Consider the following 27,665-nt stretch of genomic DNA (forward strand, 5'->3'; position numbering starts at 1 on the left):
ACATGCAGAATAAACATTCTAAGGAATCAACCCCCCCTTTAAGGTACTTAAATCCATTTTATATCATGCCTACAAGTAAAATATGAACCTGCGTTGTTTATTGAGATCACAATTTGAAATTCGTGAAGCATTCATTTTAGCTGGTCCTTTTTTGTAATATAGCTTTCAGATGTGTTAAATTCTTGTGTGGGTTATCTTACTGTAATTAAAAAAAAAGCAAAACTAAGCCATTCAAGGTCAACCCAAAAGCTGGCTCCATCAGCTTTCTCATTCTCATGTTTTTCTTGTACTTTGTCTTACAGGGATTTTTTGTTGCAATTTGTTCATATGTTCTATATGGAAAGAATCCCCCAAAACATCTTAAAGATATCAGAGAATGGCTATGAGATGTGCTGGGCACCTGCCCAATCAGAACCCCTCTGAACCATCAGCTATGCTTAAATCACCTTAAAAAGACAGTGTCCTGTCCTCTACCACTTCTCTTTTTTGAGCTCTCATTCCGTGCGATTGTGTGTCTCGACAAGGATTGTTGTGCTGTGTAGGTAGGAGAGGGCCATGTATCATCCCATAACACCTCTGGCACTTGAGGATTGTCTGATCTGTCAGAGGATCGGAGTGTGTTGAAAGAATGAAGTGTACAGATCCACTCAGACTCTCCCTCTGCTGTCATGAGCTGGTTGCTTGGCTACCGACAGAAAGAGACGGCGATGGGGGGACAAAGTGTAAAACATGCTGTCTTTTTTATACATACACACGGGCACAGAGGAGCTGTGGGAAAGGAGCACCATTGTCAGTACGACATAGGCAGCAGCAGTATTCAGTGTCAGCAGCCCAGGGGTCAAATGGTGCTGGATCCATGCTATATCACCAGTGGGTGGCAAGTTTTTATTACCTTATGTAAGGTAAGCATTTAATCTGCCGCAGCTCTGCCACTGTGAAGTGGCCAAAAGGGAAATAAATTCCCTTTGAGATTAAATTAATCTTTCCAGGTTTCCAAACCATTAAGAGATTCTCCAGAACAGACAACTAGTGTTTGAATAGTGTTTAATAGGAAAGACTCAAAGAAAAAAAAATTGTCTCTGAGAATGTGTTGTACATTGAAAGTTCAGCTTTATTTCCTATCTATCTTTTTGATTAAAAAATAATAATATGACAGTAAGACAACAATATGAACATAGAGAACATGTGTATTTTGTGTTAAACAATGTCTTCTGGTCCACAGTAACAAAAAGAATGTAAGACAGTTACAGTGCAACAAATCAAACAGAATAAACAAATCTATACTGCCCTTCATCTTACAGGACCTGTATCGCCCACTCTCTTCGGATGATATGGATTCAGTAGGAGACTCAGTGTAAAAGAGAAAATGGAACAATGTTTATGGTTTGTGATTTGATGAAGGTTTAACATTTTTAAAGAAAATAGCTGCTAATTTACAGTAATAGTGAATCGCACAAAAGAGTTTTGCATATTTAATATTAACAACATGGGGCCAAATTAATTCTAGTGTGTGGGGGTATTTTTTGGCTTTATCACTGCATTTTAATGCAAGAATTTGTAATGAATGAGCCATTGAATATGTCCATCAAATCAAGAACACCATTGTGCATACTTAAAGGCACAAAGATTGGATAAGGTGAATATAACGCACAAATCCATAGTGGGCACATTTATGAATAGCGCTATTTTTATCATCGAAGGTACTGATTATATGTTCTGTTTTTACCATATCTATCTTTATTCATTTTTATATGAACAGTTAATGGGTACTTTGCTTTTACCAACGAATGGGTAAAATGCAGAGAAGAAAAAACCTGCCATAATAAACTGCTTGCACCACGCTGTCTGATCCCAACACGCACATTCGAAAACACCCTAATTTTAATCTTTTCATCCAAATGAAAGTGAAGAAATCCTGTGTGGCCACAGGACAAAAGTAATTATTTCAAAGCAGTGTTCAAATTCTCTTCACTGCGTTGCCATCTGATGACTGTAAACAGAAGGGTGCTCACAGGCATTATGAATGTTTTACCTGGCAAGAGCTGTTAATGCTGACCATCCATGTGTTGCAAGTAAATAGGGACAGATTTCTAACCGAGGAAATATGAGGGCCTGCTGTCTAGCAGCGTCATCTGACATACATGTGATGACATCTTTTGGAAAAATGTATTTGGCCTGAGAAAGTATTCACTTATGTTAAGAATGGGAACATAATTTTTTATTTCCTACAAGAAGACATTTTGTGCATTTTAAAAAGAAAGCCAACAGAAATGGTGATACTGTAATTCATCCTCCTATTGACCTAATTTTTCTGTTTTCGCAGTATCTAGAAGTGCTGTTTTTATGCAGCATGAATATGCAAAACTCCTTTAGTGTTAAAGTAGGTCATGCATTAGAGCCAGTTGCTTAACAAATATCTACTAATTTTCATTTGTTTTCTGCTGCTTTATTGTGAGAATCTTAGTCTACTTAATTTACATAATAGCAATATTTCCCATTGTACATTGTATTAAAGTCCATAGTGTAGTGATCACACACTTTTGCAGTCTTATGCCTTTCCTTTAATTTTCTCAAATACTAATAATTTAAGAATTAGAAATCAGCGTGTTTCTGATTCTCAGCAAAAATCTATAGAGTTTATATTTTTGAGCTATTTAGTAATGATTTAATATATATTGAAATCAGGAAAATTTACCTAATTGAAGAAAAGGTTTAGCTGCCACATGCCAACTTCTAAATGTAGTGAAATAATTCCTTTCGACTGATTTGTCCATAATAAAACTCAGCAAATGGAAATTGTTGGCATGCGATGTTATGCCTTTACTGTATCAACATAATTTTCTTTACAAAGAATATTTGCAAAATGAAATAAAAGGGCAGCAGAATACAAAACTTACCTTCTCTGTTTCCTATATGTGGTTCCAGTATCACCTGGAGGGAAAGTCATTGATCTGGCAGGTTTGCAGAAGCAGTCAGGTCATTCCCTTTTAAAATGCATGTTTTGCCATTCCTGCCTCAGAATTCAATCTAAAACTGTTCCCAGGCATAAGAACAGTCCATCCTCACCCCATACCATAATGCATAGGCTGCCCTGTTCTACTGAAAAAGTTCACAGCTGTGAAGTTATTTGCATTTTCAGTTGTTATGAGGGAAAGTCTTTGCAAAATGTATTACTTGATCCTGAAAAATGCATATTATATAAAGGTGCATTGGGATCAATTTCCAAAAATTCAGACAAGTAGACCAGATTGAGCAAAATACTTATTGACATTTTAAAAATTGTTTTTTCCTGTAAGGAAAATAAATTCCAGGAATTTTATTTTCCCTCCCTTCTCCCAAATAGGCTACTGCTGCTTTAGGCAGTTCATTAAGACTGTTCTGCACAGGGAGCACAGATTGCCAGCAAACCTGAATCCCACAGCTTTGCTTAGCTGTGGAAAAGAAAAATGGACCTTATATCAATAATTGTTATCATAGTGAGTTCTCCATCAAGACTGTTTTAAAAAAGATTATGCTAGTCCATAACATTTAATCATTTCAACATATGACTTGTATTAAGGGGCTATTCAGGGGCAAGACGTATCATTAATATTTCATTTTAGGAATGAAAGTCCCTTAGAGATTGAAAAGGTACACTGTTTATAGACTTTGAGATCCTTTTTTGTGTGGAATGTAATTCCCATTATACATGAGCAGAAATGAAATGTTTCTTTTGAGCAAGACCAGAAGGTTTCAGTTTATGGGTGGAACTGAAATTGTGTTCCTTGATGCTCTAATTCTGCTTGCAACAGCACAGGTTTTGGTTTGTCCCTAGATTTCATCAACTGCATTAAATAATAGAATAGCTTAAGCAACTTTATAGTGTTTGAATCTCTAAAAGTTCTCTGTATGCTGCATTATTTGTGCCTACTCCAAGGTGATTATGATGTAGCTAAAGAGTCTTGTATAGATTGTGAAAGCTTTGCTTCCCTTTGAGCTTTATGAATACTTGTGATTATTTCCCTAATGCTTTCTGCAACTTTGTTTCATTTTGTTTTTTAAATCTCTTTTCTTCTTTTGTGCAACAAGCAGTTCACATGTGAAGCACAGAATGCGTATGTTTATATTTACACGCACATGCACACGTACATAGATTAATGGCTTTGAACCCATGCGCTGCTATGTCACATTTGTGACTTTGAAAAAATAAATGGGGAAAATGTTTTAACAGGAGGCTGCTCGTCTGGCGGGATTCACTACAGCTCTGTTAAGGTTAGTGGAGCTGCACCAACCATTACTTGCTGAGCAGCTACCCCAAGGGATTCTGTGCAGTTTTAAGAGATCACATCTATGAACAAGGGCTAATTTCAAACTGACCAGAAGTTAGTGGCAAGCCTACCATTGACTCCAGGGTGGGAAGGATAACACCTTACGCACAAATACATACACACAGACAAAACATTAATCCTAAACTGAAATTTGAATATTTGAACTGGTATTCTTTTGACATGTTCAGTCTTATGCCTCCTCTTCAATGGTGCTGTTCTGAAGTACATTAAGTCATGCAAAATTAGAAGTTCTTTTGTTGAAATCAAAATCTTTAGCATTCATTATGCAATGTGAAAATTGCTTTTCAATTTGTAAAATAATTCAGAGACAGTACATTATGTTTAGTTATTTTTCTCTTCACTTCATTTTCACAGGGCATATTTGGCTGAAAGATAAAAATTCTGGGATATTAATATTGTGGCTGTAAATGTATATAACAAGAAAGGATATATAAAGTTCCTACAAAGCACCCTAGAAGAACAACTGGATTGAGATTGTGTGGAATAAAAATTGAGATAAATAATAGTGTTTTCTTCTGCAGTTTCATAATTCACACTGCTGTGTGAACTTTATATAGTGCATATGTTACAAAAACTGCACTCTGAATGTAAAATGAATTAACACTAATATAGAAAAGAAACTGTTCAATCCAAGTTTACTGTTTCTGTCAAAAATGTAGAGAAACTGACAGAAAATCTTTATGGTGCTAAATTACCTCATCACCTGATGAATGCATAGATTAATGTTGTCTGTGCTTTTTTTATATCCAGTTAATGGTGTGCAACCAAATACAAGATTGGTTTTTATTTAATCTTCACTTTCAGCTCTATCTGCTAAGAGTGATAAGAGTTTGTAACTATGAGTGATGAAAAGTAACTTTACGAAGCACAGACAGCAATATCGTTATGTACAGAGCAAAGCAAGCGAGTGGTTGTCCCCCTCTTTGGAAATGCGTGTGCTTCCCCCAGGAAAGCCCTTCCAGGAAACCAGGGTCTGCTGAGCAGAGCAGGGGCTGCTCTGAGCTGTGCTTGCTGCCATGACAATTTTGGCCAGCTCAGCTGGCCTGTCTCCAGCTGGCGGCTGCCCCAGGCAGGCAGTGGGTCTGTAGGTGACACCTGAGCTGTGTCCGCGCGGGGCTGAGCGCGCACACGCCGTGCACACGCGCTCCTGTGCGGTTCTGTGTCCCCGATTGCGCATGCTGATCATCCTCCAGTTCGCTTCAGTTAACCCTCAGCAGTGAAGTGTGAAGAAAGCTGTACTATATTCAGCGTGTCCTTGTTGTCTGGTGTTATATGGGTAATTAGGTTGTGGTTTGCCCTGCAATACAGTGTTTTGGAATTTGGGCTCTAGTGAAAGAGGAGCTAACAATGTTTGTGTTAAGTCCTCTTCGTTTTCTTAGTTGCACTATGATATTGTAAATATTGGCACATTTACAACATAAGTTTAAGATTTTGCAAAGTTATGCATACAATTATTTTTTTTAATGAAAAGTGCTTGGATATTTGCTTTTTAAAATATACCATTTTTGTATTCATGTCATGCAGGAAACCAAAAAGAAAGCTGTTGATTTATCAACAAAACATGTAAAACTTGCAAAATAAATACCGATGAATGTTTTATTTCTTATAATCAGCTGACGAAAATCACCTTCATTTTTGTGCCATTGTTTCATCATACTGTATTGTATTTGTGTTTCATATTTGACCATGTCATCCTGGTTGCAATTTGTTATTTTGCTAGATTTAACATTAATGTAGATTATTGTAAGTGATGTAATAAATATATATTAAAAATACACACTGTTCAGAGAATTTATTTTGAAAACATGATTAACAGGCTTTAACAAAATTCTTGCAGTTGATGTTGCTTGCTCATTTTGGATCAACATTGTCCATCTAACCTTAGTGTAAGCATATGGGATTCATGCATCCTAATGGGTTCCTTTAAACAGTAGGTGCATTCAGTGTCTTTTTTTAGTAATAAACTCAGGGCTTTAGTGTGTAGATACAAAAAAATGCTTCAAGGAGAAATTTGGTTTGTAGTGGGTGTTGCAAAGACAATAAATATAACTGCCTGGAATTGCTTACGGGTAAATTTGTGTGCACATGACGGGCTAGATTTGAAGCATGAAGTGGGGAATAAGTAGAATATGCAAAGCAAGGCACCAGCTCCCTTCCAACAGCCTGAGCCCCAGCAGCACTTCTGCTAAGACAAGTATTAGGAAAATATGCTTGTGAAAAGCTAATAGTACTGAAACTGGTGTGTTTTAAAATAAGTAGCTAATACCACATAGCTGGTGTGTTCTAAAATAAGTACCTAATTTTCTGATACATTTTTCCACTCTTTAAAAATGCATATCCACATATCCATAACCTAGTTTTATTTCTTGTTTGGCAGGGGTGGGGGAAGAGAGATGTTACAAATTCTGACATGTCATCTGCCAGCCTGATGCTTCAGCTGATGTTCCTGGAGAAAACTGTGGGCTTGATAAAAGTTCTAGTTTTGAAATGCCCTTGGTTTCTGGTAAATAGTTCTGCCTAAAAAAGGTGCACGTACATGGAAAGGAAAACAATATGGTAGAAATGGGGAAGAGTAGAAACAAAATGACTGAGGTTTCTGTCTCTACCAAAAAACAGTTAAAAATACCAGGAGGGCTTTTAAAATGCAACTACATAATTTAAAGTGAAGCGGTTATTTTGCTGTGTCCTTAATTAGGTGAAAGAAATAAGAACATCCTTTAGGTTGCTAGCTTTTCAATTTTTGCTCTATACTTGAGTAGAAAATTTTACCTGTATATAACTTTAGAAGAGGTAAAAGGAAACCTTCACATTGCATCACTGTACATGTAACTTTTTTATGTTAACCTCAATAAGGATACAGAAATGACAGTATTAACTTCCGATACCACAAATCTGATATTTCACTTTTTATATCATCAATCTTTTCTGAATGATGTCAAAGACTGAGTGAGCCTAGACTGAATTATGGCTCAACTTTGGAAGCAGCTGCTAGGAACTAGTGGAGGTTAGATTTAAATTTATTGTTAAATACTATGTACGAAACTGTATTTGTCTTTCTGAATTGCCTTGTTACACAAATCAAATGAGTGTATTAAGCATCCAATGCTGCAGCTTAGTGAGGGGATTTTAATAAAGCAGAGTGCTTCAAGCTTGCAAATTTAACTTCAGTCTCTCAGCTCCATCTCCTTGCAAACTCTCCCATTTGTCCCTCTGTCCCTCAAAGAAGAAAACCAACACAAAACCCTGATAATACACCAGATAATTGCTTGCGCCATTTGAATGTATCTCTTCTCCAAGCTGTGTAAATCCTGAATTGCATAAATGAACAACAACAAAAAAATCACTTCCTTGTATAGGGCCTCTCTCAAGTCAAGTGTCTAACAAAACAGGGCAGGATGTAGAATTGTGAATAAGTTTGTAAGCAGGTTTGCATACATTTTTTCTTGTTCCTTTCCAGATGAAACAGTTTATAAATAAATTTGAATCTTATGTGCTGGTTTAGTGTAGTATCCAAACTGGAAAAGAAAACAATTGCATCATTTCTCTTTCTATACATCGAACACCATTAGTTTCCATTCTTTCAGCATGAAGATTGTTGATTTCATTTTTCTTCATGAAGTAATTTTTTTGCCAGCTCTGTACTGTTTACATGAAAGCTTTTTTTCCCCTGTCTCAGCTGGCTGGGCAGAAAAAAATGTAAGGTTAAACAAAAGAAAATCAAAAGCATTTTTACTCGATATAGTTGGGAGAAGGAATTTCGGTGTAACCCTTTGCTTCTCTCTAAGTTGAATAATAAAAAAAATCAGTTTATCTTCTTAAAAGTTACACGAAAATGTATTACTTTATTGTTTTAAATCAGCTGTCCTCTGTTTTTGTTCTCTGGTAATGTACCATTTTGCTGTTCATTGACTCACTTATTTCTTGCTTAACACTGTTACATATTATGGGAATTTTTTGATCTCCTTCAAAGTCTTTAAAAGCTAATGCCTCTACTGGATGGTTGTCTTTACCATTATTCATGATCATCTTTATGCAATGGAGCTGAGCCTGTCAGGAAGCCATGAGAGCTACCTTGCAAAGATTGTTTTATAACCAGACTGAACACTAGTAGGGGCTCCAAAAGAGGTGAGAGTGGGGGCTAAATACTTCGTTTTGGTTTTAAAGCTATTTTTCCTTGCTGAGTTGAATTTCATCTTGCATGCTTTTGTATTTTTTTTAAAGATTCACTAGAATTCTTTGGAAGAGGGACATCTTAGGAGGCATAATTTAAAGACAATAATTCCCTTCTCCTGAGCCTCCTTCCTGAATTTACACTTTGTTTACTAATTTGAATCCTCACTTCATTAAGCCAGTTTCTAAAAGAGTAGAACTCTTCATGGGATCCAAACTTAGCATTACACCTGTGTGCTTTTCTGTTACTCACATTTCATCCAGATGCTTCCTTCGTACTGAAAAAATACAAAGGAATCTTTGTATTCCTATTGTTGAGAGACACTGTAGATTCCACATGCACTAAGAAAGGTTTTGAGAGATTTAGAAAATAGAATGCAGTGTTTGGGATTTGAGATTCTGGAATCAGAATTGCACTAACAAACTTTGTAGTCATACTTAGTCTCTTTTCGTAACTGCTGACACTAGTAGTCCACAAGAATAATTCCTGCTGTTTAGTTGGAGTGGGATTTTAAGATTAATTTAGGACAAAGGTGAGTATCAGGAGAGAGACATTACAGTAATTTTTATTTTGCTGCCTTTTTTTTTTTTTTCATTAATTTAGCAGGGTTTCCACTGAGATGCAAACTATTTACCAAACAGTTGCAAAATAAATCTCCGGGTGAGACATGGCTGAAACTCTATATGTTTCCATTCACATCAGTGAGGTGTATGGTGTGCTGGCCATCTGTTATAAAACCTGAATAGGATCTGAAATCCTTACACCGAAGACCTGATTTTTTTAGGCCATTGCTTTTATGAAGGTGTGCCATAAAACTGGCCATGTGCTGGCAACCTGTGCAACTGGACCCCTTTAAATCTCTGTAAAAGCGATGACATTCCAAGCACCTCAGCATCTCTTAAAATTAAAACAGCTAATTGCATTAAAGTCTGTGTGTTGAAGAGATTATACTCTTGCTTAGGGTTTGTTTTCCCCCTCCCCATCTGCAAGATCCCTGATGGGGTCCACATCTGTGAGAGCAACGGCGCGCACGACAGACTGCCTCACGATTGGCAAGCCAACTGGAAGGAACGCTGAGACCCACAAGGATTGCTGGACCCGCAGGGCTCTCAGCTTGTGAGAACAGTGAGCTAATTAAAGTCTAAATAAACGAAATCTCTTTCTAGCTGAAGTAAAGATAAATAAATAAATGCCTGTGTGTTGTTGGATAGGACTGAATAAAGACAAAAATATTTGTATTGTGTTTCTCCGGTAACATCTCTTTAATTGTGAAAGGGGCGCTGCCAGCAGACTTGGTGAATATGTGCAAATGTCCAGTTCCTAATTTATTTTCAATCTGTTGTTTTATTAAGAGGGGTTCAGCAAAGGTAATGAAGAGTATGTTTTTATATATTTTTCAATCATTATTTAAAGTTTTAAAAGTCTCAGTGTGTATTTTTAGCACATCTTCCTAGCTACTGCTTCCTTGTCACTGTCAAGTTCTGCCTCTGCCTCCGTGCCAATGCTTCGCAGGCTGATGTCACCAAAGGGGCTGTATGCTTTGTTTGCAGACCAGTGATATGTTATATGCTACAAATGCATTATTTCAGTTCTTCTGTTAACAAATAATATTTTAACCTTCCCATCTTTAACAGTGCCAATAAGAAAAGCAGTAAAGCCACTTAAAACATCAGTATGAAGTAAATTTTTTCCTTTAAATTTTCTGTGTGCCACTTCTTTTTTTCAGTCTATTAGACTAAACCTAGGTTAAATACATATTTAAGGAGTTTGCCCAAGACATATTTAGGAGTCAATTTAATTTCAATTATGTGTAGACCATTAAGACTATTTGTATTTAAATTGAAGCACTTGCTAAAATGCTTTGTTTAAATGGGTCTTTGAAGATACCTAGTTTTAGAAGGACTGAGCAATTGCATTTCTCAGCTAAGCCTTGTTTTGTGGTCCTTGAAAAATTCAGTCCTCAAATAGAAATTTGAATGTCTCTAGGCACCCATTCTGAGAAGATGTGGCCGGTGAGTTAGGTCTTGATTTTCACATCTCCCATTATCACAGATGAGAGCAGTGACTGCAAGCCTGTAAAGAAGGAATCAGGATGCTAAAGGAAGCTGCAGTGCTGTGCAGTCAGCAGCCTTGACTTAACATCTACTTAAAAGTATAATCTCACTATTTAAAGTGCAAAAAATGAAAAAAAAAAAAAAAAGCAGCTGTTAAACAATCTGTTGAAAATCTAGCATTAACCTTTTTGTGATTGTACTCCTTAAATGTTGTAATGATTCATTCCTGATCATAGAAGTAATAAATATTAAACATATTTAAAATGTAGTTCCTTTCAGAAAATACTGTGGAGTGGGAAAATAAGTATGAAATTGGATGTCTGTTCTAGGAAAACAAGCAAACATAGCAGAATGAGTAGAGAGAACATGTTTTTCTGCTTATTTTACGAGCAGGACTGTAAAGGAAACAATTCTCTCATTACACGTGTATAAAAATAGGCTTTGAGACTGACTTCTCCAGGCATGAGAACTCCTAGCATTTTCCCGTTACCTTGATCCACATCTGCTCATTTGTTCAAAAATGAACCAGAGGTAAGTTTTTACTGGGATGTCACGCAGAGTTTAGTACAGGAATAGAACATATATAAACACATCCTGACCACGAAACAAGAGCAGCAATATCTTAGCAAACTGCATAAAATCACTCAGTCCTGACTTCTGTTGTCAAGAGGTAACAAAAACAGTCCAAAAGTTGATTAATGCATTCTTCAGTTCTGGTCAAAACTCAGAAGAAATACTTGCCTGGATGAAAACAGGGAGCTGGGGTTGATTAAAGGAAAAAAGGGCAAAGAATCTCATGGTAGATGGGATGTGCAAGCTCTCAGGAATATTTTAGTGGAAAACAGGCCAAGTTCAGACTTTATCTAAGTCATCTGACCTTTGTTGTGTGAGAAATTAAAAGTTATTCTGCTCAAATTAACTCAGCATACGGGCCAGATTTAAAGTCTTCTGACTGTGTTTTCCCTGGCTTGGTACTCAGCAAATATCCAAACTGCTGCAACTTTAGTTACTCTTGCTCCAGTCATCAGCTGTGTTCTGCAGTGTCAGACAAAAGAAATAATTCCAAAGTAGTTGTATTTAATTTGTAAAGTGCCTTGACACAATGATTGTGGGCATCTGAAAAGCTTGTAAACACTGATAAGGAAGTGATAGTGTTAGTTACATGAAGTACAGCCTTCAATCTATGTAATATATAGACTGAAGAAGATAATGAAATACTGCAGCACTTTCAGCATGTTAATGATGTGAGCCCAAGAAAGTTTTAGTTTTGCAAATCCTCTGAATATTTTTCACTTAAGTTGTAATAGGAGGACTTGAGGAAATGCTTAGTTTGGCTTTAAGTTTGAAGGGCCACCATTACATTTGTAGCTTCTGGCTTCCTCTGGAGATAGGAGAATCACGAAGATGCATTTGTATAATTGTTATGCACCACAGCATGAAAGTTTTGGGTGAAATCCTGTCCATCTCAAATGTCTGTGGAGCTTCATCCATCTAGATGCATGATGAAGCAGTTTTCCTTAAGTCCTTAGGTAACTGATAGGTGCTTTGGAAGGCTTCCCTGGTGAGATTCTGCCTCCTACACTTCTGGCATCCAAGGTGGGTGGCTACAAGTTTCATTTGAGGGGCCACAGAGACACTGCCCTCCCCCCATTAGCTGTACAGACACGCTCAGACAGTTGCAGGACAAGTACCTGAAATGGAGAACAAGAACAGAGTTGTTGCCTCAGCTGAGCTACCCCCAGTCAAATGCTCCTGTGAAACAACAACCATTCTTCACCCTGACATTTTATTTTGTTCATACACTGCCATAATTATTTCTCCCTTTTAGAACAAAACTGGGGAGGATTTCAACAGAGGGAGGTTTCTGAAATTGAGGAATTCTGCCCATAACACAGCCAACTAAAGACTTAGGTTCCTCTAGTGCCTGCTGAGTTAATAGGGTCTCTAAGAACACGGTCTCTGGCCTGCAGAGGGCATAAGGCTCTTCGGTTTTCCCTGCCAAAATGTGTGTGGAATAGCGAGAAGCTTTTGGAGTATACATCAAAGTATTTTTGCAGGCACATTGCTGCACTTGGTGGATCAAGATCTCCAGTAATGTGAGGTTACCAAAAGTGTAATTTCAATGGAAGAAATTGGACTCTTCCCAAGCATCCACGTATCCATCCACCAAAGTAAATAGATACTTTACATAGGGAACACTGAAGCCTCTCCAGGACATGTGTCCAGCAGGAACGTGCTGTGGGTACTCGTGCTTCTTAAAAATCATCTGTTTTCATTTGTGTCTCCATTTCCAGAGCTCCCAACACAGTGGCTCCTCTACCTCATTAGCATCCACCAAAGTTTGCAGCTCTATGGATGAAAATGATGGTCCTGCAGAAGGTAACATTTGGAGCTGACATTTCAAAGCAGTCAGTGTAGTGATAACAGCAGCTGTGTAGGAAATGAGTCATTCTTCCTGCCAGAGAAGGTGGGAGCATTGCAGGCTGGATAATTTTCTGTGAGGAAGCTCCTCAGCCTTAGCAAACCAGTTAGGTTCACTCTGGATCAGAGTTGATCTGAACATCACTCTTCAGAGGTATTTTTATTGCGGAATGCAATAGGTTCCACAATATTGGTTTTATTTCTGCAAGCAACACAGTGCTGACTGGCTTATTTCAATATTTTGCTCTCATCTGCCATGGTACTAAAGAACACACTGCAGTCTTGGGTCTTTACTCAGAAATGGATAGTTTTACTCCCTGCTAGGGCTTTGAGCAAGTTGGCTGAGGGGCAAGGTCTGCTCATACACACGCACATCTGTGTACGTGTGTGTGTGTGTGTGTATCTGTGTTCTTGTTGGAGAACAACTCTTTGTGCTGTCTGTGAATTCAGACAAACCCCAGCCTCCTTGTGTCCTAGCATTCCTAGCATTCACTTTTAATACTAAACTGGAACAAAGGACACAGTAATACACAGAGTTAAATGCACTGTCTTAAAGAGTATAAACACAAATCTTGCTATTTTTTTTCACATTACAATATTTATATCGTGGTTTGTATCAGCTGCAGTTTACAGTCAGCTTTTAGAGGCATGTTAGGTATTTGTAACACTATTTCAAATACTTTTAAAAATAATAGTACAGGAATGAGCACTAAAACACATTAAACTACAAGCTTCTCGTATGCTTAGACACTGTGTAATGCAATTTTACCTAAACATCTGGTACCCAGGTTGCATGCGAGGTAGTATTATTGAGAACATTTGTTTAAAAACTAAATATTTGATATTGGGGGATGGGGAGAACTAGCACTTAGCACATGAGGAGTTTTATGGATGTCTCAGTTTACAGGATGTAATAAAATAAGTGCTTGAGTGTTGGACTTCTTTGGTACATATATTTAATCATGCTGTGTCAAGGAGTTCCAGCCCTTTTTGGAGGCTGGTCTGCGCTTGTGCAGATCACAGAGGCCTTTTCGTAATTAAAAAAATACAATTTTGGTTTTGTCTTGGGGGCATATTGCAATGGCAACTATATACCACTCAAATGGTGGTATGTTTGAGCCCCCAGAAGTCTTATTTTTCATTATTGTATCTGCATGAAACCTGTTGAGTATATACAATGTCAGCAGCATGGTTTCACTGTACAGTAAGTGAGATACTGACTGAATGGTTTCCAGGCTCCTAAACCATGGACTTAAAATGCATGTTATGTGCAACATCTGTGTTTCCTTCACTAACAATAAAAATGTACTAATGATTCTTTCAGAAGTGTTGGAGGAAGGTTTCCAGGTTCCAGCATCGATAGCAGAGCGATATAAAGTTGGAAGGACTATAGGAGACGGAAATTTTGCTATTGTGAAGGAGTGTATAGAAAGGTGAGGAGGATAATATGCTTATTACTGTAAAAAATAATTATTAATGTCATGCTTTTTCCAGACTGTATATTTATTTGTAGAATACAGAAATGTAAAAAGGTAATGTCCCAATGCCAGATGGAAAAACTAATGTCTTCTCAAATTAAAAAAAGAGCAAGTTCAAGGGGCAATCTATGGATTTAATTCTTTGTGGGATTTATATGGTTTTTTTCTGCTACACTTCACATGACTTTACCAGTTCCTTGTGTTAAATCTCTCTTGTTGCACTGAAATAACATCTTTTCTTGCAGTATGTTCTTGTAAGCCTCCTTTTACATTAGACCAGTGGAACATTTCACATACAGCAGCACTCTGTAAAAATGTCACGAAGTTCTCTGTTTGGGGTGTAGTGGCAATGGTCAGCACAAAGAGGTAATTTTGGACCAAGCTATTCTGCCATCTGACACTGAGGTGTAGTCTCTTCCATATTTATTTTTAAATGAATGGACATCTAACTCCTGCATGTCTGCTTTGTGCCATTATATTTGCTCCTTCCAACTTTATGACCCTCACTGCAGACACCAAAATCTAACTTCTTCAGTGACCTATACTGCTAAGAGGTGAAAACAGTCTTTGATTTTAGCCATCTACTCCAGATTAGAGAAGTCACAAGTCACCTCAATTGTCAGTGTTGCTGAAAATGTCCAGGTTGACTAGATCATTTGTCTGTTTCTAAATCTGTTCAGGCTTGAACCTGCTCTACCCAACCTTAAGAGTGTAAAAAATAGGGAACCAAGTAGGAATGCTCTAAGTAGAACTGTGGTTGCCTTTTAGTGGTATTGTTAAAAACAGGAGACTATGGGATATAAAAGCAGAAGATATTTCACCTGTATGTGAAACAACTGTAGGATTGCTCATGTTAGATAGTAGCAGTGCAGACAAACAAAAAGCTGCCAGAGCTGGAGGTGTCCAAAAGAGAGAACAATAGAGACATCAAGGTTTGAGAATGATATTTCATCAGGTAAGTTTTCTATCCCCTATTATCATATCCTGGAGAGGAGACTCTTATAGAGGACTATAACTTCACCTTTGGGCTCAAAGAAAAAACTGTTCTTTAGTCTGTAAGAATATGATATAAACCCTGGAGAGTGAGATTAAATCTCCTTACAGACAATGATAAATTAGCTTGGCTGGTTTTAAACTAGTCTCCTTGGAAAAATACAGGTCCACCTCTGCATCCAGAAGTGCAGCTTGGAGGTCATGAAGACAGCTGTTGGGGAAAAGGGTGAGAGTGGATTTCATATCAGCTGACAGTGTGCTTGTGGGACTTGGCCAAAGTTCTGGTAAGGCCTCGAGTGCTCTGCCAGAGTGAGTTTTTGGTGGAGCTGGTCATCCACAGGGCAGTAGCTGTTCAGATCAAACTTCAGGGTCTGAGCACTGAACTGTATGGAAACCTAAAGGAAGCAAAGCAAAACAGTATGTAAGAAGGGAAGCACTGTAAAACCCTATGGAGGGACATCACTAATGAAAGAAATAGGTGAAAACACCCATTTTCACCCAAACTCTCTTTCTAAGAAAAGAGAATAAGTCAGCTTAAGGTAGAGTGAATCGTGACTAGGAAAAGCAGATTAGAAGCTAAAATAAAGAGAAGTTGTGGTTTTAATAAACTCATTCAGCTGAAAATGCAATTTGTGTTGAGAGACAGTACAAATGTGCTAGTGTGCATATCACAATTATTTCCCAAACGGAGAGAAAATACATGAACACAATTAAATGTAGGTCCCATCACACCTAAAAATAATGCTGATTACAATATCCTGGAGACCTTGAATGAAAACTATTTCCTGTCCTCTTGTCTATCCCACTGGTCCCAGAAGTATCCAGTAACATGGTGTGTCTAATGTACTCATATAGCATTTTTACCCAGGTATTTCCAGATATATAGTCTTGTGGTCTCTGAGCTATACCATTCCATAGATCCCATTTCTACCAGAGAGCTACTGCTTTGGGAGATCTTGAAAATTGAAATGCAATTGTTGAATGGAATTGTTTCTGTTAGTTTATACTTCTAAAGCAGTATATCCTTGCCATCACAGGTGTGGAAGGAGAAATTAAAGACTCGGAGGGTAAATTATACCAGTACCTGTGAAACTCCTTCAAAAATATTCTTTTCATTCTTTTTTTAAGCCTCTTTAACCACCTCACTTCAAAGTCCAATATGTCCATCATTTGCAGAGCCAGAATTAATGGGGTGAGACTTGGGACAGAGAACTTTTCCATTTCCTTGTGAAGTACAATTCCTGTGTTCACTGGACTTCAAAGGAATAGCACCATAAGGTGTTAAACAAGTAGGAATGGGTCTTGCTACACAAATTCACTGGTCACATGCATACTCCTCCATAACTGTGAGATCAGTCTGTGAGCACTGGTTAATAGAGGTTTGTGAGCACTTCAATACATTGACAGGAGTTTTCCTCTGACAATGAACAATCCAAATAGAAACCAAAAACCATCTCCAAAATTTTCACATGTGGACTTCTAAATCCCATTTTGAGCATCTGTGAATGTGCAGGCACACACTCTTAAGTACATTTAATGCATGCAAAAATACAACAAAGATAGATTTTTGTCTCCCATGCAGTCTGAATCTCTGTGAAGTTTGCAAAAATTTAAAGAGCCAGGGAACATGGCACCAAGCCCTGTTATGAGCTAGAGGTCTAACTCTGTGGTAGTGCAGTGGGTCCAGACTCCTGTCCAGCCATAGCATGTTGCCTTCTTTTTGTGGTCCCTTTTTATTGTTTAGTTGAGAGGTGAGATGCTTGCTTCATGGTGACTTTCTGACATAGCCATGCATATTTTTTGTTGGTGTGTAAGTTGCAGCGCTGCTGACAGGCCGTGGTTCTGCAGCTTTTCAGGGGAAAGGATTTACATTATCTTAGCTTTAATTTTCTTTTTACCAAAACAAAGAGCAGTCAGAGTTGTCATCTGCTTGTTACATATCTGCTCCATCGTATGCACAATTTGTCCTGCGGTGTTTTTATATGTGTTCATTTTTAACTTTCAGATTCTTTCAAATGCTGACATTTCCTCACTAGCTCAGATTTCCCAGTGTCTTGGAGTACATGGAGTCTCCCATGGCCAACAAAAACCATCAATTTCCTTTCTCATGACAGAAAGGAAGCATTCCTAGGGCAACCAAGCAGCTTGAAAGAGACTGCTATTGAAAGAGGCTATATTTTGTCTGAGTTTTAACCCCAGATATCTTAATTTCTAATATTTCTTGTTCAACCTCCTCCTTCTAGTCCCAAAAATAGTGTCCAAATCTCTTCTTGTTCCCTCACTGAGCTTGGACTGTAGCCACTGAAAAGCAGCACTGGAAGGGGGCGCCCCACATGGAGTGCAGCCCATTTTGGGGGGCTGTAGCACTAAACCCCTGTGTGGAGGAGTACAGATAGGAGACGTTTTTAATTTTTATTTGTGTAAATCTTGAACAGGTATGCTGTAATTTTCCCACCAATTCATAAACTTTCTTATCTTGTGTGATTTCTTTTAATTGATGTCCTAATAGAGGCAGTTTTAGCTCTTTGCCAGGGAACATAAACAGAATTAATATTTTGGTGGTATTTTTCCTTTTTACTGAATTACCCATTTTTTCCTTAAATTAAAAATTGGTGGTACATCATGGCCAGAGGAGTTCCCCATGTTTTAATATGGTAATGAAAATGCCCAGTTGTTTTCCAGATACAGTGCTTTCAGTGTATTAACTCACTTTGCATGTCCTGTTTGACAGACTGAGCACACTTCTAGACACATTAATGTCTCTGTTGAACATACTCTGTATCAGTTTAATGTATCAGTTTAACTACTGTCTTTTGTGAAATGAAAAATGAAAAAATGACCCTGTATTCTTGAAAGGTTATTTTTTTTCTTAATTTTTAACCAAACATGCCTAAAGACAATGAAATAGACATTTGTAACCTGTTTAGGTTAGTATTACAAAATGAAAATATTTCAGTAAGATCTTTTTCTTAAATTATCCTTTTCCTATTTAATCTTATAGTGAAACTGGGACTTGTAAGCAGAGCTTATTGTTTTCATTCTTACAGCTATCTTTTGGTTTTGTAACTTAATTAAGAAATGGAAGTTGATACTGTTAACTTGTGTACAAGCTAATTTGTCTATGTTAGTATTCTAGAAAATAGATAATGACATACATGTAGTAGGGATAAATACTATAAGGATTCAAAACAACACAGTAGTTAAAAGGAGATGTGTTCTCATCCTGAACTAATTTCTCTCACTGTCTCCAGAAACTTCCACATTCTGCCTAAAAGCCAACATATTTAACTCTGCTAAATATCCTATAATTATTGAATGCATAAAATTTTTTCCAAGGACTGACCTTTTTATCATAGCAGTTGTGACTGCAGATATGCAAACAAATGACTTTTCATTTTAAGTAAAAAGTAAGTATATTCCATGGGATTTATTTTTTGTAGGATAGAAAATAAAACTTCTTTGTTTTGAAAATATTTGAACCTGTGAACACTGCATGTCATTTTTAAATAAAAATGACAAAGTAATAACAATTTTCATTACAAAATGGAAGAAAAAGTCAAGCAGGTTTTTTTTTTTTTAATTTTGAAAACACTGAAATGCTTTCATTTTAAAACAAAAAATCATATGTCTTTTTCTCAGGCATGCATATTTAATAACTTTGGCTCAATTTCACAACATTAGTCAAATCTGAGTTTTGTTTCTTATAAAAGAAAAAAGAATATTCTACTAGAGCTCTTCACTGCACTTATTATACTCATATAACAAATATAAACTCAACTGAGGAAAAATATTCAATGTGATTAAACTTGCTTTTTTTTTCTCTTTCCTCAGATCAACTGGTAGAGAATATGCTCTGAAAATAATCAAGAAAAGTAAATGTAGAGGAAAAGTAAGTAGAAAAAAATATGAGACCCAAAGATTTTTTTTTTCCAGGAAATGTTTTGTGAGAGATCATTTTGAGAAGCTGTTGGTATTTGTGTCCTTCCTGACAAGTGTTAGAATCTCTTTGGTTGAAGTCTTTGCCTGCCCTCAGGAGACTCTTGGAGTTTCAGGAGAAAAGGGAGTTATGTGCTGTTCTAGGCCTGTGTGATGATTCTCCAGTTGGTTGTGCCTGACTCCTTTCTGTTTATCCATGTAATTATGTCCTCTAATCTTCATAATTCCAGGTGTTATAGAAAGTAGAAAATAATACAAATAATTATAACGACACTGGTCACTGTGTGTAAGGCATAGGTTAATTAAATTGATATCAATATTGCACCAAATGACTGTTAGCTCTTAAAATCAGTAACAAAATTCTGTGAGAAGATGCTATCATGTTGTTAAATCTAAAGATTCTGCATCAGAGAAAATTTTAAAAGCTTTTATTTTTCTCTGCACCAGAAACACATCTTTTCTTCCATTTCTTTTTCTGTGTTCCACTGTCTCTTCTTTCAGTTACCACATTGATGTTTCTAAACATGTTCCTTCTCTGTTGCTGCAGGCAACCTCTATTAGTTTTTTCAAAAACCCCAGATAATCTGTGCAGCTCCCAATTCTCTCTGCTTTTTCTGCTATGAATTTTTTTCCCACTAACCCATATTCATAGAAGATTTTTTTGTGTGTCAGGAGCACATGATCCAGAATGAGGTATCTATTTTAAGACGAGTCAAGCATCCCAATATTGTACTTCTGATTGAGGAGATGGACATGCCAACTGAGTTGTACCTTGTCATGGAACTTGTAAAGGTGAGTGTTTTGGAGTCAAGCTGCTTATTGTATCAACCATATTGAAAAATTCCATTCCTACTAAGGCTTACTAAAAAACATGGGATCACAGAATAATGTAGAGTGGAAGAAATCTCTGAAAGCTGTCTAGCATCCTGCTGAAAGATATGTAATCCACTGTCAGATTTTTTTTTATTAGCTTTCAAATATTTCAAATATTTGTCTAACTTCTTGTAAGCCACATTTGGAAGTGTTCTGTTGACAGTACTTTGTGTACCACCAGTTTGGTTTGCTTCCTCAAAAGAAAACTCGTTAAAAATTTATAATCTGCCTTGAGTTGAAAATATACCCAGTCCAAATAGCCATAAATACCAGCCTTCAAAATACAAAAAGGTGAAAGGTAAAGTTTAAACATTAAATCTAAACAATATTAAATGTGTTTTTTTCTCTATTGATTTATATTAACACAGTGTCAGACTTGCCTCCTCGATAGCAATCTAAATTTAAGCTGAAGGAAGGGGAACATGAAAAAGAAAAGCCTGCTTTTTCAAGCGTGGTTCTATTCTAAAATGTAAATTTGCGAATGCAGTAATTTATATTTTGGACCCTATTTCTTCACAGTGACTTAGAGAAAGCACTTTTTGGCAAACAGTGTCGTTGATCTGCTTTGCTCTGGTTGTAGGTGGAGGTTAGAAGGTGTAGGTGCTTCACTGAGATATTAAATAGGGCAGTCTCAGGTCCAGGTGTTTCTTAAATACCCTTTCAGTCTCTGGTCTGGGATACAAGAGCAAGTAGAATGAGAAGGTTTTTTGGTTTGTTCCATTATCCCCCATGCTGTGTGGCAGCAGTAATGATACCAGCCATACTCCCAGTCCAAACCTGGAAGGCTCTGTGTGCCTCATGGGTGGATGCCCACCGATTTTCCCTTGTCCTCATGGCAGTCTGGGAAAGAAAGTCTTGTCATCCATAAGAAGCTCAGGCCATGCCCCACATCTTAGGAGATGGCAACATTGTCCTCATAGGTCTGTGCCTGACAGATGTCCTATTTGGCTTGATAGTGCTGTGGGCTGATGGTCCCCCTAACTGCACTGTCCACCACCTCCAAGCTCTGAGGAAGCACACTAGGAAGTGCTGGTAGTAAGGGGCTGACATATTTTCTCTGATGAAAGAGTTAAATCCTAAGACAAAAGAAAAATACTGGTACTCTTTCATGCCATGAATCCCTTTGTGTAAGCAGTCCCAGAATAATTTCCCCACTCCCTTGACAATCTCAGCCCTCTCTCACTCTTAGGCATGCAATGTGAAATAGCACAGCTTGAGATCAGATACCATTAGCCATCTAGTACTATTTTAATCACAATTACTGCTTTATTCTCTTCTCTTCTAAGTGAGCTCACTATGAAATCCATGCTACTGTCAGTTTTCCTTAGTGTCTGCAAGAGCTTGTTCAAAGATACCTCAGTCCCCTTGCACAGCACCGTAATCACACGTAGCTACAGCTTTTAGCCTGCATTGACAAATCCTTCATCTTGGCCCCATGAGGTGTGCTAAGAACTAAAAGCTGTGCCTTGTCTAACCTGCCAAGATTTAAGCACAGAGCTGGTTTTATGGGTGAAACCTGCTGTGCTATTCATGACTGAAAAATGTGTAAACTGTAGTGTCCAATGGATTTTTAATTGAAGTCCTACTCAGCTAAATGAGGGAGGAGGGGACCAAAAACTCTTAGAAAATAATTTAGAAAATGAGCCTTAAAGATGTATATTAAAAAAACATACATTGTATTAACTTTCTGGAGAAATCTGTTTTTTTGTGTTCTTTCTTCTTTACTCTTAAAGACTGATGCACATATTCTTTTAGCTGTATTATGGAAGGGCTCTATAGGAATCTGTACTTCTCATATCCTAGAAAGCACTGTTCTAATAGTCTTTACTTTTATGTAGAATAATATGAGAGAAATGAGAAATGAGAATATGAGAGAAATGAGAAATATGAGAAATAATATGAGAAATGTAGAAGAAATAACCTTATTCGGGGAAGCCAGCTTTGTTTCTCTGATACAAACATCTATTCCTTAATATATAGTTGGAAGAAAAGCCTTGTTGCACTCTCTGGGTACTAGGGAAGGCATTTCTGGAAGGACATTAATTGTTAATTCACCAATTGCTGACTGTTACCATTTCATAGTGTGCACTGTTAGAATTGATTAACCATCTGTTATTGACTGACTTTTGAAGACCTGGCTTTAAATCGGACTCACAGACAGGAAAGAGAGGCAAGGAGGAAAAGCTTGATAGTGCGGAGCCCGGTTTCAGTTAATACCACCCTACATTAATTGGCAGTAACATGTTTGACATAAGTGACTGCTGCAAATCCCGCCCTCACCTCATGGCAGATAGGCCATTCATTGCTTTGTAAAGTGTAAGAAAAAGCACTTCATAAATACAAATATAAACACATTGCAAGTGGTGCTTGTAAAAGGAAGCAAAGACCTGGTTTCTGGCACATTGCCTTTTTACACAGCGAAACAAAATTGTTATTCAAACCTAACAGGGGTTTGGCCAATTTAAGAAGCAAGATTTATTGCTGAGTTTCCTTTACTGCTCCAGGATATGATTTCACTTTTGCAGAAGAAAAAGAGAGATCATATAATTTACATAACAAGGTAATAAATAAATAATTGGTTACTGTAGTTCCAAGTACACCTCCTCATGTGCACAGATGATAAAAACTGCATTCAGATGTTGCTGGTCCTGTTTCACTCCAGAACAGGGGATTTAAGACTGAAATGTCATCCTGAACTCACCCCTGGTGCCTAAATAAATGATAGTGACCTGCTGTGTGAATCGGCTTAGCAGAACCTTGCAGGTTAAAGTGCTCTTTGGGGAGAGGAAAGTCTGAAAGCAATTCTGCCTGATATAGCTGTCAGCTCTGTTAACTCTTTCCAGGATATCACCTCTCCTTTAACCACAGAGAATCCAACAGAATAAATATATACTCTCTTTTCTTAGCAGGATACCTGGTAAGAAACTTTACCGACTACAGTAGATGCTTAAATGGAGAATATTATTTTGCTTCAGATTGGCTTGACTGTTAAATTGCTCTGCAGCCTCTATCTTTTTCTGAATTTAAGTTTCTCCTGTGTATGAACATTTGTTCCTTTTGTTCTGACTTTGAGCCAAAATTTTTCCTTCTGTTTTTAAGGCTCATCTTCTTTCATTCTTGCTCCTCATAGCTCAGACTATTTTCTTTGTTTGGAGGCAGATGCTTTGCCGATGTTATTGACACTTCTTCTGAGCATCTGGAACATATTAGATAAGACCAAAGATCTGTCTAATCCACTGCCTCATGTTAAAAAGCAGCTGGTACAGGGGTTTCACAGGAAGGAGCTTAGGGAAGATAGATTATTTATCTCACATAATTTGCCACATGCTGATACCTAATACTTAGGGATCAGATAATGCCATGAAGTACATGGTATTGTACTTTTGCCAAATATTTGGCCTTTTTCTCTCTAATCCTCTATCTGGTTTAAGTTGGCCTTTTGTTCTTCCTTTTCCTTGACACTATGCATTTTGATGTGTCTTGAACAGTCACCAGCCATGGCAAGAAGTCCGATGTGGTTCAGATTTGACAATTTTTGGCTGTAAGCAATTTCTAAAGAGCTGGGATTTTGTATCTATAGTGAGAATAAACCTGCCCTGGCATACTTCTGCTGCACCTCAACAATGCAAAAATTTTAATAGTTTGTTTGTTTTTTTTACAACAAGTAAAGTCTGTTTTACCAGGTTTGAGTCTTTGATGGATCTCTTTTCCTATCCTTTTCTCTGTAGCCATGATTCCTGGAAAAATTCTTTTTTTTTCTGTCCCCACCCNACCCCCTTTCTCTGGAAAGTGGAAAAAGTCTTTACTCTGGTGTTGAGCCTTAAAAAAACCCAGAAAATATCTTGAAGCTGTTGATAAAACTATGAGAACTGGCAAAGCTGGTACTCCTCTGTTGCCTTCAGAAAATACATGCTTTTTCTTTTAAATACAGTCCTCTGTGATTTTTTTCTTGATGTTTTGACTGCAGCAGGGAAATTTTGCATTGCTTTTGCAGAATTATCCTTTGCCTTATTTTTTTTCCTTTTTTTTTTTTTTTTTGTTCTTGTTGGATTGCGTTTTCTTTGTGATGCTGCTTTGATTTTGGCCAAAGGCTCAATATCTCTGAGTAGAATCTCCCTAAAGATCACTGTTTTTTCCTCCAATCTGTCAAGCTCCCTTCTTAATCTCATCCTTAAAATTACTCTTCCATCTTTGTCCAAACACTTCCATGTTCCCTCTCCCCACTTGCCACCTCATCTCTGGAAATACAGTCATGGTTGCCCCAGATGCTGATGAAGATCATTTCAACTTTGAGCACTTCCACTTAGTTTTTCCTTATTTTCTACTTTCCTTCATTCTCTCTTGTTTTCTTGCTTTTCTTTCACTGACAGCAGCTTTTAGCTGAATTAGACAGCATGATGAGCTGAGAATGGCACAAGCAGCCACCTGTGTCTCCCAGTATGATTGCCTGACATACATTCTGTAAAGTTATTCAGTATTTACTGCAAGAGGCATCACACTACCAAAAAATTCACATCTTGTGTAGAGAAAGTGGTTTCTAAAATCCATGTTTGCAAAGCTTTGTGAGATGGAAACAGACTTTTAAAATATGATAGCAGTGAAAATAGGTAACTTTGAGTTCTGAGTTTTACTTGGAGTTCCTTCATCCATCTTTCTGGGGTTCAGTTAGGCATTGGGCAAAAGTTTGATGTCAATCTGTTTGTGATTATTATAAAGAGTGCCAAGGGTTGGTAAATGGCATCATGATAGGCAAGCATGTACTCTTGCCAGACATTTGTAGCAGGCTCTGAACACGCTGGTTGGCAAGTGCTGGACATGTTACAAAAGCAGCAGCAGGTGGGAATGGTTTGCAGTAGAAACTCCAGCCTCTTGGCTGACCAACTCCGCCATGACCAATGGTTTTGAGTTACTGGTTTGTTTAACTGCCATTGTGGGAGATGTCATCACAGTACCCATAGTTCATAACTGTAAGGAAACTGTGCTGCTCCCTTCCCCTCCTCCTCCTCCTTCTCTAAAAATGTTCCTTGATCTTCCCTAAATTTTTCAGTCATTTCACAAGCAATGTTGCTCATATCCCATGGTAATTTTTCTCCAGGGAGGAGATCTTTTTGATGCTATTACTTCCACCAACAAATACACAGAGCGGGATGCCAGTGGGATGCTTTACAATCTGGCCAGTGCCATCAAATATCTTCACAGCCTGAACATTGTCCACAGGGATATCAAGCCAGAGAATCTACTGGTAAGTGAAGATTCATTTTTCAGTACTGCTGATAACTTCAGAGTGTGTGAGAAAAGGTCTGCACTGCCTCCTTCCACATGCCTGCCAAGTTTACTTCAGTCTTTTAAGTCACTGATCTTTTAATTTTAACCTTTGCATTGTAAAGTTCTCTTAAGAATAACAGCTGTCCCAGGAATTACAGTAACATAAGGTGGTATGTTCCATGGGACACAACAGCTGAGTTATTCCTGGGATCGCTAGAAGTAAACCTGTAGTAAACTGCAGGATAATTTCAAGCTTCTCAAAAATATAAGTGTTCTGTCCTCAGCAGACTATTCTGTACTTCTGTCACTGTGTAAATAATTAGCAATCCTTTAGTTTTACAAGTATGGTGCATGTCAATGCTGTGTTCTGATCATGTCATACATCACAGCAGAGCAAGGAAGAAACTTCATTGTCCTTCTCCTGCTGCATCTCCCAGATAATCCTATAGCACTTTTTATTAAGCCACTTTCACAAACAGACAATCTAAATCTTTGTTTTTCTGACTAAATCTATATGAGCCTTATCCACTGAAGACAGTGAAGAACATATCCTGGCAATTAGTCTTCTCAGAATTTTTGCACACTTGAATGCAGCAGTTGCATCCTCTGCACAGTTTTATTTCTCCTGAGAAATTAGCTTCTCCTGATTGTTTCACTGTTCTGAGTTTTCACAAATTTGCTGACATGTTCCAATATCAGGATATCACAATTCTCCACATATTCTGCAACCGTAAAACAATGTTCGTAGAATATAGAGTATCAGTTCTCTCAGCTCTGTGCTCTCAGCCATGACTTATGCTTGACAATGAAGAGGTTTTATGGGAAAGCTGACTCCAGCAGATATTACTAAACTTCCAGGCAGTGGGATTTTTACAGCCGAAGTTTCTCTAGTGGCAGGTTCTGGGTGAGGAAGTGACCTGCCCTCATTTTCCAGAAACTGCCTAAAACACACTGGCTGGAAGTTTCACTAGACACTACTGACTGATACACCTTCCTTGGCCCTTTTGCTCCATTTTAATTTCTGGTGCTGGTGTTGATAGGTGGCTGCATGCAGATGTTGTAGCAATCCCATGCTTCATTAATGATTCATTAATGCTGTTCTGTTAATGCTGATCTGTCTGTAAATGCCTGAACTCTATTGTTGTCAGAATTAAAATTCTTGGGGAAAAGAGCTGGTCAGGAGGTATGGGTAGGAGGTAAGGGCGGCAGGGCAGGGATTAGATTTATCTGCTCAGCTTTTCTGGTAATTACCCATTAATGATCACATTGTTCATATTGTAGCTGAATTATTTCTGAGTGATTTTTCCAGAACAGTGCATTGATTTTGAGACTGAGCTGTAAGGATGCAGCATTTAACCTGTTGCAGCATCCTAATTCTCAAAAGCCAGCATTTGATTCACAAATTGCATTAATTCTCTAAGGTTCATCAGGCCCTTGAAAGAAACAAGCGCTGCTTTAGAAGAGTGCTTTGGAACCAGCCTTACCTGAGCTCTGACCCTGGTTCTGACATTGGCTGCCTGTGGCCTCAGTGTGTTTCTGCTTTTATCTTTGCTGTCAAATGGGATGTGTGGTTCCTTCTGTCACAGAATTGAGCTAGCATTATTTTCATGGCATTTGCAAAACATTTAAAAAATGCCACATGGGTCTCAGCATTTCTTTTGCTAAATACCTTCTACTTGCCTTTTGTTTCCTGCCCTTTTCCTTGCAGCTCTTTAACCCTTCACCTAAGTGGTCATGGAGGAATTTTTCCCTTGCTCTTTGCTGTGGCTATCCCTCTGCTACAGTCACAGTGCTGCATGTGCAAACCCTGGTTGTGTTATAGCTGGTAGGTTAAGAGAATCAGCCCTTTCTCCCCCACCCTTTTCCTACTCATGGATTGTAACTTTAGGTTGAGAGGATCATGTCCTGAGGCTAAACAACCTCATGAGCAGGAAAAAAACAATAGGGAGGATGAGCAAGGCTGTAGAATTGCGGGAGGAGAACATGGGGAGTGAAGGGGATCATGCTGCTCTGGAGAAGGAGACAAGAAGAGGCTATTCACCTGGAGCTGTATTATTTCATCTCTTCCTGGTCCCTAGTAGAGCCTTTCCTTTTACCTCCTCCTTTGTCTCTTTTAATTTTTCCTTCTTCCCAAAAGTAACTTTCA

At 37.8% G+C, this 27,665-nt stretch overlaps 1 protein-coding gene across 2 annotated transcripts in view; it reads left to right on the forward strand.

Annotated features, from left to right (window-relative positions):
- DCLK1 (doublecortin like kinase 1) overlaps window positions 1-27,665 on the forward strand; it is a 227,112-nt gene that overhangs the window by 171,933 nt on the left and 27,514 nt on the right. For both annotated transcript variants that reach the window (XM_041416035.1, XM_041416034.1), the window contains exons 7-11: window positions 12,848-12,932; window positions 14,299-14,407; window positions 19,277-19,334; window positions 20,054-20,173; window positions 25,350-25,496. In XM_041416035.1, coding sequence (XP_041271969.1) covers window positions 12,848-12,932; window positions 14,299-14,407; window positions 19,277-19,334; window positions 20,054-20,173; window positions 25,350-25,496 — 519 coding nt within the window. The remainder of the gene's footprint in view (window positions 1-12,847; window positions 12,933-14,298; window positions 14,408-19,276; window positions 19,335-20,053; window positions 20,174-25,349; window positions 25,497-27,665) is intronic.

The sequence above is a fragment of the Onychostruthus taczanowskii genome, unplaced genomic scaffold (genome assembly GCF_017590055.1).
Source record: "Onychostruthus taczanowskii isolate IOZ18803 unplaced genomic scaffold, ASM1759005v1 scaffold50, whole genome shotgun sequence".
Lineage (NCBI taxonomy): Eukaryota > Metazoa > Chordata > Aves > Passeriformes > Passeridae > Onychostruthus > Onychostruthus taczanowskii.